The sequence below is a fragment of the Polyodon spathula genome, chromosome 3 (assembly GCF_017654505.1).
Source record: "Polyodon spathula isolate WHYD16114869_AA chromosome 3, ASM1765450v1, whole genome shotgun sequence".
Lineage (NCBI taxonomy): Eukaryota > Metazoa > Chordata > Actinopteri > Acipenseriformes > Polyodontidae > Polyodon > Polyodon spathula.
The window spans coordinates 82021380-82042295 of record NC_054536.1 but is presented as its reverse complement, the minus strand read 5'-3'; the positions used below and the strand labels follow the sequence as shown (position 1 = coordinate 82042295).

The 20916-nt window shown below is 37.2% G+C and overlaps 1 protein-coding gene across 4 annotated transcripts in view; it reads left to right on the top strand.

The window, feature by feature from the left end:
• The window catches only part of LOC121313492 (transcription initiation factor TFIID subunit 4-like), a 68590-nt gene that overhangs the window by 6350 nt on the left and 41324 nt on the right, over positions 1 to 20916 (top strand). For all 4 annotated transcript variants that reach the window (XR_005950001.1, XM_041246103.1, XM_041246102.1 and 1 more), the window contains 3 exons: positions 4551 to 4686; positions 9226 to 9307; positions 10036 to 10205. Coding sequence is in view for 3 of the 4 variants with exons in the window: in XM_041246103.1 (XP_041102037.1) it covers positions 4551 to 4686; positions 9226 to 9307; positions 10036 to 10205 (388 nt within the window). In the remaining variant the exon portion in view is untranslated. The remainder of the gene's footprint in view (positions 1 to 4550; positions 4687 to 9225; positions 9308 to 10035; positions 10206 to 20916) is intronic.

The window sequence follows — 20916 nt, the reverse complement described above, 5'->3', positions numbered from 1 at the left end:
ACCTCGGTTTCCAAAACACCTATAAGGGGACTCCTTATAAGAAAATTACTTTGGCCCAGTCACCTTTGGTCCAGTCTTTGTATGTGTGACAAAAGGTAAGGTGATCTCTGATGGTTTTTCTTGCTCAGAAGGAGCTTCTTAACATGCCTCCCTGACACCAGACCATTCTTCAAGAGGTGCCTTCTCATGGTGTGCGCAGACACCGTCTCCAGCTTCTTTCCATTGCCACAGTAAGTGGACACTACCGGCCGTCCTGTCTCTCACACTTGAACGGCACAAGTGGCAATTCTGACGAGCAGTTTACAGCTTCCATTCTTTTTATATTTATGAATAATCCTAGATACTGTGGTTTGGCTGGCATCACCTGTGTTGACTATCTGAGTGTTAAAACCTTCCTTATGAAGTGCATTGAAGGCTGAGCGCATTTCTGAGGAGGAATGACCCCTCACCACAGCTTGCTCTGAAGTTACAAAATCTATGTAAAAATCATGCTTGTATAGCTTAAATCTACTCTTTTTACCACTTCTAATGATCACCTTTTGATTACTTATAATTGTGGAACATGTTTCAAGATTTGTGACATCTTTTCAGAAAATCGTGTTTTTTCATGTTAGATTTCGAAATGTCAGATCTTTGCATTTGTCAGTTTAAGTGTATGGGAAAAATACAAAGCGATGTGTAGTTGAATATGTTAATGTAATGTTATTCAGCGGGTTTCATTAGACTTGTGAAGCAAAATATTAGATAATTCTAGGGTGATGCAAAACCTAGAGACAGAACACTTTGTGAGTTGCCTTAATATTTGGTACACAGCTGTAGTATTCCATTACTGGTGTTATACTCTAAAGTTAACCCTTTCACTGCCATGATGTTATAGCCACTGGCCATGTGTCACAAAGACAGCTGGAGTGGGTGGAGTCAGACCAGAGCCAAGAAATAAGCAACAGAGAGGTGGAGTTTGGTTGAGCTGAGCGAATGTTTTCGCTCAGCATTTAATAAACAGAACAGAAAATGAAAAGGTTGTACAAACAGAAAACAGGACACGGCATTCCATGCCAAAATAAAAAAGACAAACAAAAACGGACCAACACTTTACAAACAGTGAGCAGATCGACAAACAAACACGGTGAGTTAAGTAAACAAGTATCATGCTGGTCCCATCAGCACGCAATAGCAACTGAAATTATAACTCTCCTACTCGCTCTAAAACATATAACAGATAATATACACAGGGGCAGGCACTTTGTCACACCATGTTATAGATCAACCACACTTTTTGATACTGGGCCCAATTTTGATCACGGGGAAGTCAAATTCTATTGGTTCTGTGTGGGAATTGTTCTTTCCCTGCAGATGGCAGCATTAACTGTTGCAAGGTAGCAACAATGGATCTCAAAGTATATAAAACATACTCTTTATCTTTAAGATTTCACTTGACAGAGCCAGGAGAGGGAGAAAATATGTTGCAGATTTGCAACAAGGAGTCTCAGATGTCAGTTCCTCCTGGTCTACTAGCTCTTTCTGCTTCTCACTTATTGATTGGCTACCGCAAACTGTTCAAAATCACATTGGGGAGATGGCACGATGACCAGTGTTGTCCAATAAATATTAACAATTTTAATGGCCATATTAATGGTACAAAACACAAACTCTGAGATTATGTCTTTACAATTGGTACACAGCTACAGTGCCTATAGAATGTCTACACCTGCTTGAAGTTTTTTCACATTTTGTTGTGTCAGTGCCTCAGAGTTTCATGCATTTAAATTAGGATTCTTTTCCACTTATCTACACACCATACTCCATGCTGTTAAGAGGAAAAACCTTTTTACCGAGGAAAAAAATTATATATTAAAAATAAAAAACTGAAAGATCATAATTGGATAAGACTCCACCCCGTTGAGTTAATACTTGGTGGAAGCACCTTTAGCAGCAATAACAGCTGTGAGTCTGTTGCGATAGGTCTCTACCAACTTTGCACACCTAGATTTGGAAGTATTTGACTATTCTTCTTTACAAAACTGTTCCAGCTCTGTCAAGTTCCTTGGGGAGCGTTGATGGACAGAAGTCTTCAAATCATGCCACAAAATTTTGATTGGATTTAGGACAGGGCTCTGACTGGGCCACTCAATGACATTTACCTTTTTGTTCCTTAGCCACTCCAGTATAGCTTTGGCTGTGTGCTATGGGTCATTGTCATGCTGAAAGGTGAACTTCCATCCCAACTTCAGCTTTCTTGCAGAGGGCAGCAGGTTTTCCTCAAGGCCTTCTCTGTACTTTGCTCCATTCATTTTCCCTTCTATCCTGATAAGTGCTCCAGTCCCTGTTGATGAGAAACATCCCCATAACATGATGCTGCCACCACCATGCTTCACAGTAGGGATGGTGTTCTTTGGGTGATGCGCTGTGTTGGGTTTGTGCCAAACTTAACACTTTGCATTTAGGCCAAAAAATTCCATTTTAGTTTCATCAGACCACAAAACATTTTGCCACATGGCTACAGAATCTCATGAGTATTTTTTTGTTTTTTTTTGCATACTTCAAACGAGATTCAAGGTGGGCTTTCTTGAGTAATGGCTTCCTTCTTGCCACCCTACCATATAGGCCAGATTTGAGGAGTGCTTGGGATATTGTTGTCACATGCACACTTCGACCAGTCCATAAAAGCTTGTAGCTCTTGCATAGTTGCAGGCTACCTCTTGGTAGCCTCTCTGATCAGTCTCTTTGCTCGGTCATACAGTTTAGAGGGACAGCCTGATCTTCCACTTCTTAATAGTCGTCTTGACCATGCTCCATGGGATATTCAAGGCTTTTGATATTTTTTTTATACCCATCCCCTGATCTGTGCCTTTCAACAACTTTGTCCCAGAGTTCTTTTGAAAGCGCCTTGGTGCTCATGGTTGACCCTTTGCTTTGAAATGCACTACCCAGCAATGGGAACCTACAGGAACTGCTGAATTTATCCTGCAATCATGTGAATCACTACAATTTAACACAGGTTGAGGCCACTTAACTTGGTGTGTGATTTTGAAGGTGATTGGTTACACCTGAGCTAATTTAGGATTGCTATTACAAGGGGGATGGACGCTTATCCAACCAAGCTATTTCAGTTTGTATTTTTAATTAATTTTCTACAAATTTCTTTGCGTGGAAATTGTGGGGTAGGATGTGTAGATAAAAAAAAGAACTCTTAATGCATTTTAGGCTATAAGGCAAGAAAAGGTGAAACATTTGAAAGGAGGTGTAGACTTTCTATACAGGCACTGTAAATAGTTATGATTTTCATGTTCTAGAAATGATGTTGTTTTAACCTCTGGTCTCCTCAATGAGATTATTTTTACATAGCCGTTTTGGTTTGTTCGTATAAACTGTTATGTCCAAGGTGCCATTCCCTTTACATTCTACCCTGGGGAGGCTTTGTTTTTCTTTATAGCAGAATATTTCTAAATGTGTTTTGTTTGCTTTTTCCACAGTAAAAAGGATAAGCTTAGACTATTTAGGAGATGCTTCATTTTGATTTCAAGCATAATTTGGATTTTTTTTTTTAGAATACTCAAAACAAATACACCTAGGGGTGTGAGTTTTCATATGAAATATGAAAACTTAAATGACTTTAATTTTGAATTATTTTAAAATTAAGACTACAAAGCATGGTGGTGCCCCAAGGATTTTCAACACATTCCTCTTAAGAGAAACCTGAATGGAGAATGCAAAGTGCTTAATTTAGAATGATCTCCTGGAGCCAGGATTTTGTGAATGATGAACTGGCAGTAGTGCTGATGCTAGGATTTACTGGGCCCTGGTGCAAGAACCAAACAAAAAAAAAAAAATACATTCGGTGTTATAAAGTACAAAAGTTAGTATGAAAATGTTTATATAAAACAAAAAAAAAACACATCTGCATCAAAGCTTAGCCCACAGTGCAAGCATTCAATACCACTCGTAAGCAAAAAAAAAAAAAAAGCATTATATGAACAAAAGTTAATATTCCAAAAGCATGTAATTTTTACCATCCGTTGATTTACATCTGCCAGCAAAGCAATCCCATGACCTTAACAACACTAACCTATTGCCAGAGCGGGGGAGGGGGGAAGGGGGAAATCAATTGGCGACTGCTAAATTAAAAAAACAAAAACAAAAAACCCTTAAATTTAGTGAGACTCTGACCTACAATGGTCATATTAGGTCACGTGACTTATAGGCAAAACTATCTGGGACTGGTGTTCTAAGCTTTTGCTGTAGTGCAAACTTTATCTCTACAGTTTTTGAAGTGGACTTTCTAGTTCTGAAATACTTTACACAAATGCAGAATCTTAGTATATCTGACCCTTTGTGTTACTGTTCTTTGGTACACAGGTGGGTGTATGCTATGATTGTCTCAATTAAGTTGCATTACTAGTGCTGTAAAAATTAACCATGGTTTGGGAGAGCGAACCATTTCATTTTCCTAAATAGTGTGTATAAAAGAAGTGAAAAGCAAATTTCTTAAAAAAAAATAAATAATGTAGTGCTGGAAAATGTTATTGTACTGGTCAGCTTTCTGCTTCCAGATAGTTCAGCAACCAAGAGTTGTGATAAAACCACCAGCAAGCACTGCGCAGTCCCAGCAATCAGCACAGATTGTGAACAGAATCCAGCTCAAGACCCCAGTGACAACCACTCTCCGGCCCAGTCCGTGTCCTTCAGGTAAATTCATTTCACTGATAACTTTTAATGTCGTAAGAAACATTTGTCCGAGGTGATGCAAGCACTGGAGGCACAGGTAACTGGGGTTTGAAAGTCTCGGGTTATATTTAAAATAAAAATAACTAATGTCAGATGTGCTATATATACAGTAAATTAATCTTCTCACAACGCACTGCCCTGAGGGAAGGTTGCAGTTATTATTCCAGGGTTTGTGAGTGTAGGTGTAAGTGTTGCACAGCACTAACACTACAATGGAAAGGGGATTATAAATGCCACATGAAGAGTAACAAATAAAAAATAAAATAAAATACGTTTTTGGATATACAGTGAATGTCAGGATTTAATGTGTTCCATTCGCATCAAAGGCTGTGCAACAGTGATCTGCACTACGTGACAGGGTGGTGATGAAAATTTGAGTAAATTATTTTACTTGGTTTTTGGAGGAGTCCTGATAATGACAACTAATTGTATGCCTTTGAATTGACATGGAAAATGACTAAGAGCCCAGGTTTAGTTTTGTTATGGTAATTGTAAACTTGTTATTCCACCAGTGTCATGTTAGATCTTCTAGTGACATGACTTCACACCTTCACGTTGCTTTCAGCACATTGTGTCATGCAGCGCCTGGTGTGCATGAGCCTAAAATGTTTTATTTCACTGTCGCAAGCCTTAACAAAAAAAACAAACAACAAAAAAAAGTGTTTATTTATTTAGGGTAAAAAACATCTGACTGCCAGTGTTTGATCGAAGATCTGTGGTATGACCACAAATTAACCCCAGAGCCTTTTTTAAAAACAGTTCTCTTCAGCGACCACAGGAGGGCCTCCAGACACTATACATTTTGCAGGATGGGATGGACCTGGTCTAGTATTTCACCAGGATACATTTTGCAGCAACAGAAAAAAATGTTTCCCTGCCATTATTTAAAAACAAACAAAAAAGAAAAAAAAAAACACTTGAACTGTAATTAAGCAATTATGTGATATACTCACAAGTACTTTGGTGTGCCAAGTTTCAGCTACAGTTACAATGACACTGTAATTGTAATTGCTATTAACTCCAAATTGCACAATTACAATTGTAATTGACCCAAGGTCTGTTTCATGCTAATGGAAATTCCAGAAATTGTGCATTGTGCACTTTTGAAACAAGCATGTGTTATAGCAAACATTTATTTTCATTTAGAAAATATGATGTGAGGTTTCAGATAGCTCTCAGTTTGCATTCTTTCAGTTAGTTTGTCTGTTTGCTCAATACTAATATGATGTCTAATTACATGTGTGCAAACATGCTTAAAAAAAAAAAAAAAAATATATATATATATATATATATATATATATATATATATATATATATATATATATATATACACACACAGTACTGTGCAAAAGTTTTAGGCAGGTGTGAAAAAATGCTGTAAAGTAAGAATGCTTTCAAAAATAGACATGTTAATAGATTATATTTATCAATTAACAAAATGCAAAGTGAGTGAACAGAAGAAAAATCTACATCAAATCAATATTTGGTGTGACCACCCTTTGCCTTCAAAACAGCATCAATTCTTCTAGGTACACTTGCACACAGTTTTTGAAGGAACTTGGCAGGTAGGTTGGCCCAAACATCTTGGAGAACTAACCACAGTTCTTCTGTGGATTTAGGCAGCCTCAGTTGCTTCTCTCTCTTCATGTAATCCCAGACAGACTCGATGATGTTGAGATCAGGGCTCTGTGGGGGCCATACCGTCACTTCCAGGACTCCTTGTTCTTCTTTACGCTGAAGATAGTTCTTAATGACTTTCGCTGTATGTTTGGGGTCGTTGTCATGCTGCAGAATAAATTTGGGGCCAATCAGATGCCTCCCTGATGGTATTGCATGATGGATAAGTATCTGCCTGTACTTCTCAGCATTGAGGAGACCATTAATTCTGACCAAATCCCCAACTCCATTTGCAGAAATGCAGCCCCAAACTTGCAAGGAACCTCCACCATGCTTCACTGTTGCCTGCAGACACTCATTCGTGTACCGCTCTCCAGCCCTTCGGCGAACAAACTGCCTTCTGCTACAGCCAAATATTTCAAATTTTGACTCATCAGTCCAGAGCACCTGCTGCCATTTTTCTGCACCCCAGTTCCTGTGTTTTCGTGCATAGTTGAGTCGCTTGGCCTTGTTTCCACGTCGGAGGTATGGCTTTTTGGCCGCAAGTCTTCCATGAAGGCCACTTCTGACCAGACTTCTCCGGACAGTAGATGGGTGTACCAGGGTCCCACTGTTTTCTGCCAATTCTGAGCTGATGGCATTGCTGGACATCTTCCGATTGCGAAGGGAAGTAAGCATGATGTGTCTTTCATCTGCTGCAGTAAGTTTCCTTGGCTGACCACTGCGTCTACGGTCCTCAACGTTGCCCGTTTCTTTGTGCTTCTTCAAAAGAGCTTGGACAGCACATCTGGAAACCCCTGTCTGCCTTGAAATTTCTGCCTGGGAGAGACCTTGCTGATGCAGTATAACTACCTTGTGTCTTGTTGCTGTGCTCAGTCTTGCCATGGTGTATGACTTTTGACAGTAAACTGTCTTCAGCAACCTCACCTTGTCAGCTGAGTTTAGCTGTTCCTCACCCAGTTTTATTCCTTCTACACAGCTGTTTCTATTTCAGTTAATGATTGTGTTTCAACCTACATATTGAATTGATGATCATTAGCACCTGTTTGGTATAATTGTTTAATCATACACCTGACTATATGCCTACAAAATCCCTGACTTTGTTGTGCAAGTGTACCTAGAAGAATTGATGCTGTTTTGAAGGCAAAGGGTGGTCACACCAAATATGGATTTGATTTAGATTTTTCTTCTGTTCACTCACTTTGCATTTAGGTAATTGATAAATATAATCTGTTAACATGTCTATTTTTGAAAGCATTCTTACTTTACAGCATTTTTTCACACCTGCCTAAAACTTTTGCACAGTACTGTGTGTGTGTGTGTGTGTGTGTATATGTGTGTATATATATATATATATATATATATATATATATATATATATATATATATATATATATATATATATATATATATTATATAATAATATAATGTTGTCTCATCTTGCATGCTATCATTGGCCAATGGCTTCACATTTCATCTGCTGCTGTGAGTTATTAGAAGTGCCTGTAGACATTTTAAGGCCTATTATCACACCTCATCTGCCTTGGGACTTAGTGAATTGCTCAACCACATTATTTATCCAGTCATAAAGGGAAAAAGACCTGAGGATATGCTTTCTGCAAGGCAATGTGTATTGAAGCTAGAAGCTGCAGACTTTAGTATTGTGTTCTATTTTAGGTAAAAAAAAACAAAACAAAAAAAAACTGAAGGCTGCTGTTTTTCCATAGTAATCGTAAAGCTTAACCAGTTTTAATATGTGAATATATTTTTTTCTTTAGATAGCATGGTGGGCAGGTACTACAGTGTTTTCAGGGATCTGGTTTGATGCTAGGCACATGAATTACACATCAGAAGGATGTGACAAGTGAAATAATGAACCAGAATATCAGTAAAAGGCCAAAGCAATGACTCGCACATCTTCTCACAGCACTCTGCCAGCAACACATGACGCATTTTAATATTTGTGCGTTATATATAAAGCTGCGTCTTTGTTTAATCTGAAAGAATTTCCCTGCAGTGTTGCTTTTTAATACTATATTTCCACAGTGTTCCAAACTTCAAAGAGCATGCCTTTGCTGTTATTTACCCAGTGTGTAAACTATCAAGTTCTTTCTTGTGGGGCATGATGGCACTGTTTGTGTTTCTCATAAAACTGTAGGGGTTGGTTGTATTCTCCTTTTTTGCACATTATTTCTCTTCAAAGGTGTTTTACCTTTCTTTTTCTGGGATTGTATTTGGTACCTAACATTTCTTGTTATATACTGTCAGTGCCACTTTATCGGGACGCCTCAGGAAAAGTAAAAATATCCTGAACAAGCGACTGTCCCATTTAAATGAGAGCCATTGAGACGACCATAGTCATACATTTTTGTTTCTAAATGAAAAGAAAAAAGTACATCACATTATGACTTAAATGTTAAATACATAATTTAAAATGAGTCAACTGTTTTTATTTTATTTTTTATTCCTAAACCAAATGAATCACTGTTTTTAATATTTGTGCATGAAATGAAAAATAATGAAATCACATGTTTCTTTGCAACAACAGCCTGAGAAACCACAGGAGACACCAGCTCCTTCAAGAGCTGAACATGATTTACGCAAGTCACAGTGTAATCACGTACGCTCGTATTTGCTGCACTCTGCCACACCAACCTGTCTTGCTCTGAAAAGCAGTCTCCGTTCATCATTTGAAAATACCGTATCCCAGTTAAACAAAGCGACGTCACAATTAAATACATAAATATCACGGGAAGGACTGTCCCCAGAGTTGTATACCATTTAAGCAAAAATCCTGATTTATCAGATTAAACGGCGCTTAAAACATGTAATTTATAATAAGTATGCTAAGATTATTTCATGTAATTTTTGTATTGCCTACAGGTACTGTTGTAAAGCAGGCAGCAGTTCTTGGACCTAAAGCGATCCGTGTGCATTTCAAAGAAAATGGAGCAGCCCTTTTCAGGTATTATAGTTTAGACTTAACTTAGATTGTTTAATGAGCTGAAATGCTCCTGCATGGTTGAAGTAAGTATCAACATTGCTAAGAAACCATAAACTAAGAAGCTTGTATCTTTGGGTTGGATGAAATTTAAATATTTACGATGTTCATGGTTATCTGTTAGTAGTTCTTTCTCTGAGATATAATGTTTTAGAGTTAGAACTCCAAAACGCAACAGAATATGCAAACATTAGAATGCATTGTTCCTCTAGTAAGTGTGTGTGTGTGTGTGACTTGTTTTAATGTAAATAGGCTTCTTAGTTTTCGTGGTTTATCTTTTTGTTATTTCAGCGTTAATTTGGTTAGCTTGAAAACACAGTTTGCGCCACATTAAATAAGTGAATGGAAACATATTAGGTTCTTTAGTAAGTAGGTATTTTAGACTTTGAAAATGCAGAAGTGTACATTGACAATGTAAGTGATCCCCAGTCGTAAATGAGTACAGGAGTGTGTCATTGTAAAGCCCATGACACTCAAGGCAACCAAGCTGTTCAACTTCAGATTATTTGGATGTTGTTCCTTTACCTCCACAAATTTCTCCAAGTAGTTGCTTGAATGTTTGCCTTGTGGTCTTTACTAAGAAGAAATGTCACTTTTTTAACATTTGTTTAAATATACATCTGCCCACTAAATGAATTATATTATAGATCCCACCACTACACTACACTATAATAAAAGTATGTTGTCCTTAGAGATGAAGATGACATCAATGACGTGGCTTCTATGGCTGGAGTCAACTTGAATGAAGAGAATGAATGTATCTTAGCCACAAACTCTGAGCTGGTGGGATCGGTAATAAGATCCTGCAGAGATGAGCCATTTCTTCTAATGTCTGCCCTGCAAAAGAACATTTTGGAAACAGGTAATGTTTTTTTGTTGGCCACTCGATTTTTTTAAATTTTTTTTTTAAAGATTTTAAGTCTTGTGATGCAATCTATCTGTTTTAATCTTGAAAAAGTGACAACCAAGGATTTCAAATCCACCTTTTAAAAAACATATTACATATCATACTATGTGTGTTTTGTGTTATTCCCTAGATCTGTTTCTACGTACATAATTGCTTTTTAACAGGCTTAATAACTAATGTCCATTTTCAACAACAGAAACCGCTTTTGAAAGTACCTCCTAAAATCAGAATTACTGGTTAGGTGGTTTTAAAAGGGTAACCACTGTAATTTTGCCCCTTCTGCAGCTACGGTAGCTATGAGTAAGTAAGTCAATAATCTCTGTACAAAATCACAGCAGAACAGCTCAAGTGGTCTTGTTTAAAACCTTTTCTTCTAGGGAGTATTTTTAATTAGATAAGGAAACTGCAGTTTAAACTTTATAAATCTATACTGTGGTATTTGACAGTCTACATTTGCCCAGATAATTAAAACAAAAAAAAAGGTTCTGCAGTAGTATACTGTTAAGAGGTAAGAAAAAAATAAGGAATAAGTTGTCACGCATTTCTAGAGACAGACTGCATTTGTCGTCCCATCCCAGAAAACTGACCTATCAAATTAATCTTGTAGGTTGATCTGCCACTCAAACCCACCAGAATCTGGCACTAACAAGCTGCCTGGGGTGTTAATTTCCATTGACTATGGCGTGATGTGGCATATGCATTTAACTTTATCTTTTCAAGAGTGCGGTTAACTTTGTATGATGTACTAAAAGATTAATGTATGAGACTAAGTGTAAAAAAAATTATATACTGTAGTTCCAGAGCTATATAAACCTTAAAACACAAATTTATTTTGACAATGGTTAAACATTTAGGAAACATTCTAAACATGTATTAGCACTTGGAAAATGTTTAATTTCCTAGTTACATAAAGTATGATCAGAAAATCTTATTTCAGCACATTCATACTATGTCTTAATACAGTAGTTTACATTGATGTGTTGTTGGTGTAATGCATACTTTTATAAATAAGAAGTACGATATTGTACTGAATATTAACACATACACTTTTAAAAGTACTAGTGTATGTTTTTGTTATGAATACATGATATGTATTTCACAATTATGTTTCTGTAAATGGCAACACATCTGAATACATGTTTTGAAAATCAGGTTAGGTGTGAGTGACAAAGTGCTGTCTATCTTGGCAAACTTTTTTTTTTCCTACCTTACAATGTTAAGTGTGTTTTCTGACAGTGTTCCAGTAGGTGGCAGTGTTTAATAAAACAGTGCAGTCACTCTTTATTTTTGTTGATACAGAATGTGCAGATGGTATAACCATATGTCTAGATAGCTAATATTAGAGCACAAGCACAAAAATGATTGCTACAACCTGGCTTGTTTATGTTACTGTATTTCTTTCATCATCTGGTTGTACTCAGTCAATCTTCAGAACTTTAGTTTTTGGAAAAAGATTGACTCTCTAGAAAGTTATTTGTTTAAAAAAAAAAAAAAAAGTTGCTTGTGGCCTAGAGCGCTGGTGGTTCTTTCAGTTGTCAAAAAGAGCTTGAGCTGTTAAAGCAACTTCTCTCTCTATATTCATGTACACTGCGTTGACAGGCATTCACATCATTGTGTTTGTAACACCTTTAACACTGTAGCGCTTTATTTAATAAAACACCGCTGTCTGTCATTTTGTTTAATTTTTTAGCAGTTTTGTATTACAGTATATAACAGTAATTGGTTCTTTGCTAGTAAAACTTAAGGTCAATTCAACAGTGAAGATGTTTTTGGTTAATATAAGCTGCAGTGACTTTAATCGGCTAGACCACACATGATCCAAGTGCTTTTAGAAGTTAAAAAAATTGTTGCATTGGTCTCTGTGTTTCAAATGTATTGCCTTGGATTAAAAACCCTAATTTAGGTGTTAAAAAACCCAACTTTATGATTTTGAAGGTACTTTTAATTGACCTAGCTTGAGAAATTGAGATTGACCACACTCTCTTTTTTAAGATATGAAAAGATATTCCAATATTGTTAAAAAAAAAACAGAATTTAGTATTTCCCTAACTTTACAGAATCCTGTATTTGGAATACTACTTGCCTAAATCTACTTTTGTAGAGCTGATTCAAGGTCTGAGTAAGGTGAAAAACAAATTGAATTGCAGTATAAAACTTTTACCAGTCCTAATTAGTTTAGATAATACAGTTTAATAGCGGAATTATTAATGCTCAGAATACCAGTATAGTCAGCGAGACGCTGATAATTGATACTTTTGTTTAAATGGTACAGAACTCTGGGAGATGGTTGTCCCAGTGCTATTCATGTTGTTTAATTGGGACGTCACTTTGTTTAATTGGGAATACAGTGTTTTCAAATGATGAATGCAGATCGCTTTTCAGAGCAAGACAGTTTTTTGCTTAGCGCAGTGATTAAATGATTACATTGCGACTTGCATAAATTGCATAAACCAGTGGTTTTTGCGAGGTTGACATCATGGCTGAGAGAAATTGTTGATTTTGGAGCTGGTCTCCAGTGGTTTCTCAGGCAGCTGTGGCAAAAAAAATTGGCGTGTCAACATTGCAGGCATCACGCCATGTGATTGTATTGTTTTTAATTTAATTTAGAATTAAAAAACAGTGATTTTAATTTGTTCAGAAAAAAAAAAAAAAAAAAAAAAAAGTTTTGACTCATTTAATCAAATTATACATTTAGTATGTATTCATAAATTAGATGTGATGTCATTCTAAACAATAAAAAAAATACTTCTCTCTTGTATATGTCCTAAGTTATGACTAAGTGTGACTAAGGTCCTCTCAGATCCCGACTGTATTCTTAATACGGGTCATCATATTCCAAATAATGTTAGACACATTAGTTAATGTTAAGGTCAGAAACATTATAATTATTTGAATTACACGGTGTATTGATTAATGAAAGATTATTCTTGACAGATGATTATAGTCAGTACATGATTTACATTCATTGGTTATTCAAGATACAGAAACATCACAATTAATGGAACCCATTCACCTAGTCAAGTAATGGTAGTCGCCTAATTTGCAGTCAAAATAGTAATTAGCTGTTGCCTTCAACTGGGAACACCCTTTCAGGCCAGGTCTGGAGGTAGTTATTTCAATTGCCCAGGTGAAATTAACTAAATGTAGTCCCCTCTAAGCTTTTATAGTTGTATTTCATTTGGCTCTGAACATGCACAGTCTTAATCATATAGAATTCCATAGTCTGAACATCTGGTTTTGGTTTACATCTGTTTCCCATTAGTTGATACAGCACTCTCCACACAGAATGAACCTATACAGTGGAGACCCTTTTACCATGCTAACCATGGATACCTTTAAGTATCGTTAATAGGAAACTCACACATTCTAATACCAGCCTAACATTGGACTTCTTCCTAATGCATATCTGTACACAGAATATAATATTACATACTTATTTTATTATATCTGTTAGTATGTAAAGTATTTTGCATTGCATTACTCAAACCCATTTAATTTTTGTTCTGGCAGTCCTCAAACAACATAATCTCCTTTTTGACTTGTTAGGCAATTGTTGCATGATTTTATCCCCAGTATATAATGAAATAGTTTGTCCACTGAACAGCAGGTGTCGCAACTGTCATATTGTATTACTGTTATTAATTGTGTAATATATTCCTTGCCTTCAGATGCCACATTTACCCAATCATATACCTTTGAAACCACTTGAGCCCAAATTAATAAAGGGGAAAAAATGACCGCAAAAAGCCACGTAATGTGCATGTTCAGTACGGCCGCACTCATCCTCAAAATAACAACCTATTTTATAAGATTAATTAGTTAAAGCAGGCGATTCCGCAATCAACCAATTTAAATACCCCTCACCGCAATTAGCGATTAGGGAATTATACACCTCTTACAATAAATGGCAGGTTTGGGTCAAACTTGCGTGTGTAGGCTACACATTCCAAAAGGAAATGAATGGCAGACAAAGACCTCAGTCTGGTACTAGCCATGGTGATGCTCAGAAGCGAAAACTGAAATTTACCAATATAGAATTGGAGATTTTGGTACAAGCAGTACTTCATGTGTTACAAGCTCGAAATACATCACCAGAACAAATTAATAAAATATGGAATGTGCGGTGGCTTCTTAATAAACAAATGTACAACTTCTTCAGAGTTTGTAGTACGTTGCTTATACATTACGATGCATCGTCCAGTTACTGTGCTTCACATATTAGTTCAACTTCTTATTTCGTATAGAAGTCCAGGCATATAGACTTTTCAAACTTCAGAAACAATAAGTTTTATTTATTTACGTCCATGGCAGTTAGACAGGTGGAAAGTTCTTCCATTGTTGTACAGCAATATGTTCAGCAAAAATAACTCCATACAGCTTCATATGAACAGTCTTCAGTTTAACTACAACGTATATCATCTTAAAGTCTTATGAAGTTACAACTCTCCTATTTCTTATTTGTGTCTTTATTTCTTACTCCATGTATGATTTTAAGGCCTATCTGTATGGTATATATGGTGGAGAAACTGTATTTGCTCTAGCTACAAACTAACTGCGTCATCTGTCTCTCTGTCCTTTTTTTTTTTTTTCCCCACTCGAATTTAACAAGATTGCCTGAACCAGTATTGTTAAATACCAGATCGTCTTATTACAGAAAATAAATTATGCAGGCATTACTAAAGTAACGGTGGAGGATGAGTGCTCATTGTATATGAGACTTTTTTTCTTTCGTGTGCCTCGGAATATCGTTTCATCTTTTCTTAATCTCCTCCATCGTTCTTTTAATAATACCTATGCTTCTAAGAACCTTTTTCACATGGATTCTATATTCTCTGTTTGCAGACATTCTGTTTTGTCATGTAAGCTGTCAAACATTTATTGAAAATTGAAGTTTGCAAAACAATACAGTACTGGTATTGTAAACCGTAATTTACAAACTGACTTGATCAGAAGGGTTAAAAAATTAGCTCTTTGCAAAATGTTATGAAATGTTTCTTTGTCCTTGAAAACGATGTCTCCTCCTTACTGCAGACAAGTCTCCCACATCCCTTTGCCTTTTATATAGCCTACTGTCTGACTGCTGCAAATTAAAATAATCAAACAAATACAAGGCCTGCAATTACCGGCAAGCTTTAATAAATTAGACGGAATATTTATAGACCTGATTTGCAAAATCCCCTCCCAATTTTAGCAGTTCTGTTCTGAAACGCCCCAGAATTACATCTGCATATACAGAATTGCATATGCATCGAGGACTAAAGCGCACAGAGACATTGCCCCTACAAATCCCATCTTAATTGCGTGTTTATGCCATTGCGTGTGTTTTATAAATCCCATCCAAGAATTTAGAACCCTCAGCGCCCGTTTTACGGTTGTAAAACATGCGCAATCCTTTTATAAATCTGGGCCTTGATGCTTATGAGCTGTTGTGTAGTCGAGCCAGAACGCGCTAGAACACCATTCTGGTACTTTTTTTCTACAGGCAGAACCTTTGTTTTAAGAATTAACTTAAGAAACCAATTTATTATGAAAGTGCTCATATAGTGCCTGACCGCTTTAATTTCGGTGCATTGGCACCGTTGAAGCAATCTCTTTTCCAAGTGGAAATCAAAATTGGCTTTCTGCACCATGCCATTGAATAGGCACTAGGAACAAAACAAATCCATGTCCGATTCCCTTCGCGCCACTTCTAACGGTACAGGAATCGGAGTCTCCAATAACCAGTGCGTATTTTAAATGTTTGCAGAGTTAGGAGTTCACACATCTCCTGATTCTTGCAGAATTGTCTGATTGTCAGTTGTCCTTGTGATGCTATGAAGAGAACATTAGTGACTTACATTATAAACTACAGTACTAAAGCTTAATAAGGCTAACAATCTTTTTTATTAAAAATGCTGATGAAGAAGACCGCAGAAGTGCATCTTACGACTGTGCCCATAAACACGTGTTTAGCCTTCTGGTGATGTCGTCAATCTAATGGCAGCATACTAAACAGATCTCCCTTCCTTACCGAGAGAAATCCACCTCCATCCTTTTTGGACCCAAACCCACCACAGCGCTAGAATACTGTAACGACAGTGAAACAAAAGAGACAAGTTGAAAACGGGCTCGGTGACCGGTCCAAAGATAGTAGGTCACAGCACATCTCCTGCCGACATGCATGCAGCTTCGGTCCCGGGGCAGTCGACTGAGGCAAGGTGCGAACTAGGTACTGTACTGTTTGAACTAAGAAAGTTTCGCAAAGAAGTTAATGCCATCATTCAAAGAGTGGCTGATTCTGTCACAGAAATGAAAGAGTCCATTTCCGGTTTAAACAAGAGAATTGTGGAGGCCGAGAACAGAATAAGCGAAACGGAGGATAGATGTGTTCTGTGTGAGAGACTATGCGTCTACGTATTGGGGAGAGAAAGACAGTTAGAAGAGAGGTGTGAGGAAATTGAGAATAGGGCTAGAAGAAATAACCTGAGAATTTATAGTGTGCCCGAAAATTCAGAGTGGTGACACTGTTGAATGTGTGGAAAAAATCCTCAAAGAGCTACTGCATCTCCCAGATGATCTTGATCTACAAATCACAGCTCTCTACTTTCTAAACTAACAGACTCGAATGCACCTCCGAGATCGCTCGTTGTGAAATTCCTCAATTTTAAAACAAAACAGAAAATACTTCTTAAAGCATGTGGTGAGAAGGATCTACGATGTCACAGACGGTGAGTTTCTTTGGATCAAGACTACTCACCTGCCTTACAACTAAAACAAAAAGAATACGCAGAGATCAGAAGACAGCTCAGAACATTCAATTTCATTCCCCTTACTCTGCCAAACTAAGGGTGTTCCTAGACACTGGCATGAGGATCTTCACTTCATCTTGGGAAGCTACTGAGAGTCTGAAGCACCTCGGGTTCACAACGAAGCTTACTGAACCTGAAAGGATGGACAGAGAGCTACACCGCATAGGATGGCACACAGCCAGTAAAAGCTACCAGGTGAGCGCTGGAGAGCTGAACCGTGGTGTGCTGCGTGACATGGAGACTTTATTGAAGAACAGACACCGAGGGGGCGAGGTAGGAAAGAAAGGAAAGAAAATGTCTGCCTGGCGACTTGGTGAGACTGTGTATGAGGATCATGCATAACTCTGAATATGTATTGGTGATAAGGGTCTATAGCTTATTTAAAACTTCAGTCATCTTTAGCATTGGGAGGGATTTTATAGAAAGGTTGTTTTAACTTAAGTCTTTTTTGCTAAAGGTTAAAGTTGCCTTTCTTTTTACCCTCTTCTCTCTCTCCTGCCTTTTCAGTACATTCAGGAGTAAACATTTGAAACTTTTTAGGCCAAACTTATTGAGCAGATTAAAGAAGAGTTAGATCGCTGGTCTGTTTTACCCCTTTCTTTGTTGGGTAGAGCGGAAGTTTTCAGAATGAATGTCCTGCCAAGATTGCTCTATCTGTTTCAAATTCTACCTGTCAAGATTTCCAGCTTTCACATTTGGTTTGCTTAGTCGTTTGACATTACGTTTCATTTAGCAGGGAAGATATCCCAGAATACGATTTAAAACACTGCAACTCCCTAAAAAAAAAAAAAACAGGAGGCCTTGCACTTCCCAATCTTACATTTTATTACTGGGCAGCGCAGTTGCTACTCATGACTGCTTGGCTGATGGACAGAACGGTTCCTAATGGCTAAATATGGAGAAGTTAACAGGTGCGCGGGTTCCCTTGTCAACATTACCTTTTATAGGAGTGTGACAGGATGGCGTGTGTGGTGATGTCAGGCCAGATCCAGGAATAAAAACAATGACAGGGTAGTGCAGGCGAAAGACGCTTGTGGCATCGTTTATTTAAAATAACAAAATAAATAAAATATTTAAACAGAAAACACTGCTCACAGATCAAAATAAAATAGTAAGCAAAACAAGTCACGATCACAATAAGAAAATCGGTAATCCCTGTCTGTATTTTTAGTTTCTCTCGCCTCTCTCTCTCCTCTGAACACCTACCACAAGTGCAGATAGCTGCAGGTTCATAGATCGTGCAGGTTCTAGATCAATGGATTTAGAAAACTGTGGCATTTTTATTTTGTGATCAGGAACTCTGAGGCAGTGTAAACTGTGCCTGCTACTGTGGTACCTGTAGGACTGTTCTTTTTTAGGTTAAGCAGTTTTTTGCTGTTGTTTTTCTTTTTTACAAGAGGTTAAATGAGTACCATAACAGCCAAAATAGTTTTATTCCAGACCTGTTAAGTCTGTAACAAGTAAATTTGCTTTGGGTTATATTATTGTAGATACTACTATTAACCCAGCGTGCAGGTATCGCAACGTCCCTAAACAATATGTTAAAATAAATTAGTTCTGCACCGTATAAAAATGAGTTGATTTTGCCAGTGCTTGCTAGTCTATTAACTACTTTTAATTTAAAGCATTTTTGTTTCAGCTTTATTGTTAAAGTTTTCACACTTGGCAATACTGTCCTACAATTACTAAGTGATACTGTGAACATTCCCCTGTGTTGTGTTAGTGAGCCAGAGCGATGTTTTAAAACTGAGACTCTGTTGCAAATGTCTATTGTTAGTGTATTGCAGCAACTAATCCTTTCCAATTACTGGCATCGTAAAATTAAGGAGTATAGATCGAAACTGCTGTAACTCATTTGTAGAAGGCCTTTTTTGTTATCCAAGTTGCTGCAGTGACATTGCAGATGATATAACGAGTTACTGTTTTAGAAGACAGATTTCATTAAGTAAACGTGTATTAGAATGTTTTTTAAATTAAAAGTAGAAATACAAAACTGTGGCATTTCTTTGTGAACATGCTAAGTGAAAAACGCCAATTCAAAAATGGTCAAAATCTACCAAGGTAGCAAATCCGCTGAATTTAATACCAGCCAGAATTTCCCGTTATAAGGCTACCTTTCCCATTGTGGTTAACAGCTTCAGTATTCCCATTGTGATTAACAGCTTCAGTATTTTTTGTGAACCTGAAAATGGCTGCCTTGCATTACTTAAGAGAACATCTCTGTGACATTCCTTTCACCAAAGCATAAATAAAGGTTTTTGGTCTAAAATGTGCTTTTAACAAATAAGGGGATTTATTCTTCCAAATAAGGGTTTTATTTTAACAAAATATTGTATTGTCCAGTAATGGTAACTATTAGTTATTCATATCTGGCACAATGCAGGCCTAAATCATTCAACGATGACTAATGCTATGACCAAAACCACCCAAATTACATCACTCCATCTGACAAAAAATATAAGACAAAAAGGGTGGGAATGGGTAGAGTGGTGGTTGTAATTGTTTTCAGAGGCAGGCCGAAGGAAGAAAAATGAACCCAACATTAACTGAAACATTTCCTCAACGTATTTCCTAAGCTAAGGAAGTTTCTGAGATCTAGCTGGAAAGAAACAGCTTGAGCTTGAAGAACATGGGGTCAGTTCAAACCTTGAAGCAAAGCTTAGGGTATCGCTGCAAGAGTTTTTCCATTGCATTTTCATACAAGATACATTTGATTGTTTCCTCAGGGTGATAGCCTAGAAAATTCAAGGCAAGCATGAAAATTGTAAGTGTCAGAACTATGACATAATGAATTTAGACCTTGGATTACTGTATGAAGTAATTCACAGCCCATCACAGAGAGGTCAGTGTTGTTGTTTTGTATATGTAGACAGCAGGTATTGGGACCCCACCAGAATTCCTACACGTGTTTCTCCTAATAGCTACATCACAGGAAGTGAATCTAAATATTCTTATTAAGCAATATGCAAATGAAGGGTGATGGTGAATAAACTTACCTCTGTGGCAGGAATCTAGTGTGCTGGGATGATCAAAATACAATAGGGTGAAGCAGCTTTAGGGCACAGAAGTCATACAGAAGAGGTTTGAAAAAAGAAACGTTGCAGAAAACAGAGGAGAGAAATTAAGGGATGTTGAGGGGAGGCAAATCTAAATCTTAATTCAGTGAAAAGAAAAATGGTTGGTGGAATAGGGAATTTAAAAAAAAAAAAGAAGAAAAAACAAATGTAATAAGTAAAATGATTGCAAAGAAAAACACCTGGGCTGGCATTGGTGAAAAATATCTAGCCTGTGGAAATGTGTACATGATGGAAATTGTTGCAGCAAGGGAATACATTATGTAGGCAAATAATGATATGAGAGAGTGAGAGAGAGAGCACATTCATTTTATTTTAAGTTTCAGTGGTTTGACCACTTCATAATTGACAATGTTTTACGTTGTATACGTTTCTGTAAATACCTGAAAATGAAAATACATGTTACAGTATACAAAACAAAACATAAGGAGTATCAAAGCAATGTTCAATAAAATTGAAAATAGTCTCTAAATCTTGGATTCCTCAAAATAGCCACCCTTTGCCTTAGTAACAGCCTCACAAACAGTTCTTGCACAACTTTGAGGTGTGTTTCGGGTCATTATCTTGCTGAAGAATGAAGGACTGCCCAACTAGCCATAATCCTGATGGAATGTCATGCATCTGAAGTATGCTATGATAGCCATGCTGGTTGAGCTTGCCATGGACTTGGTAAAGATCACTAACTCTGTCACCAGCAAAGTAACCCCAGACCATGACACTGCCTCCTCCATGCTTGACAGTGGGAACCACACATGCAGAACTCATGCGCTCACCCTCTCTGCATCTTACAAATACTCAGCGGTT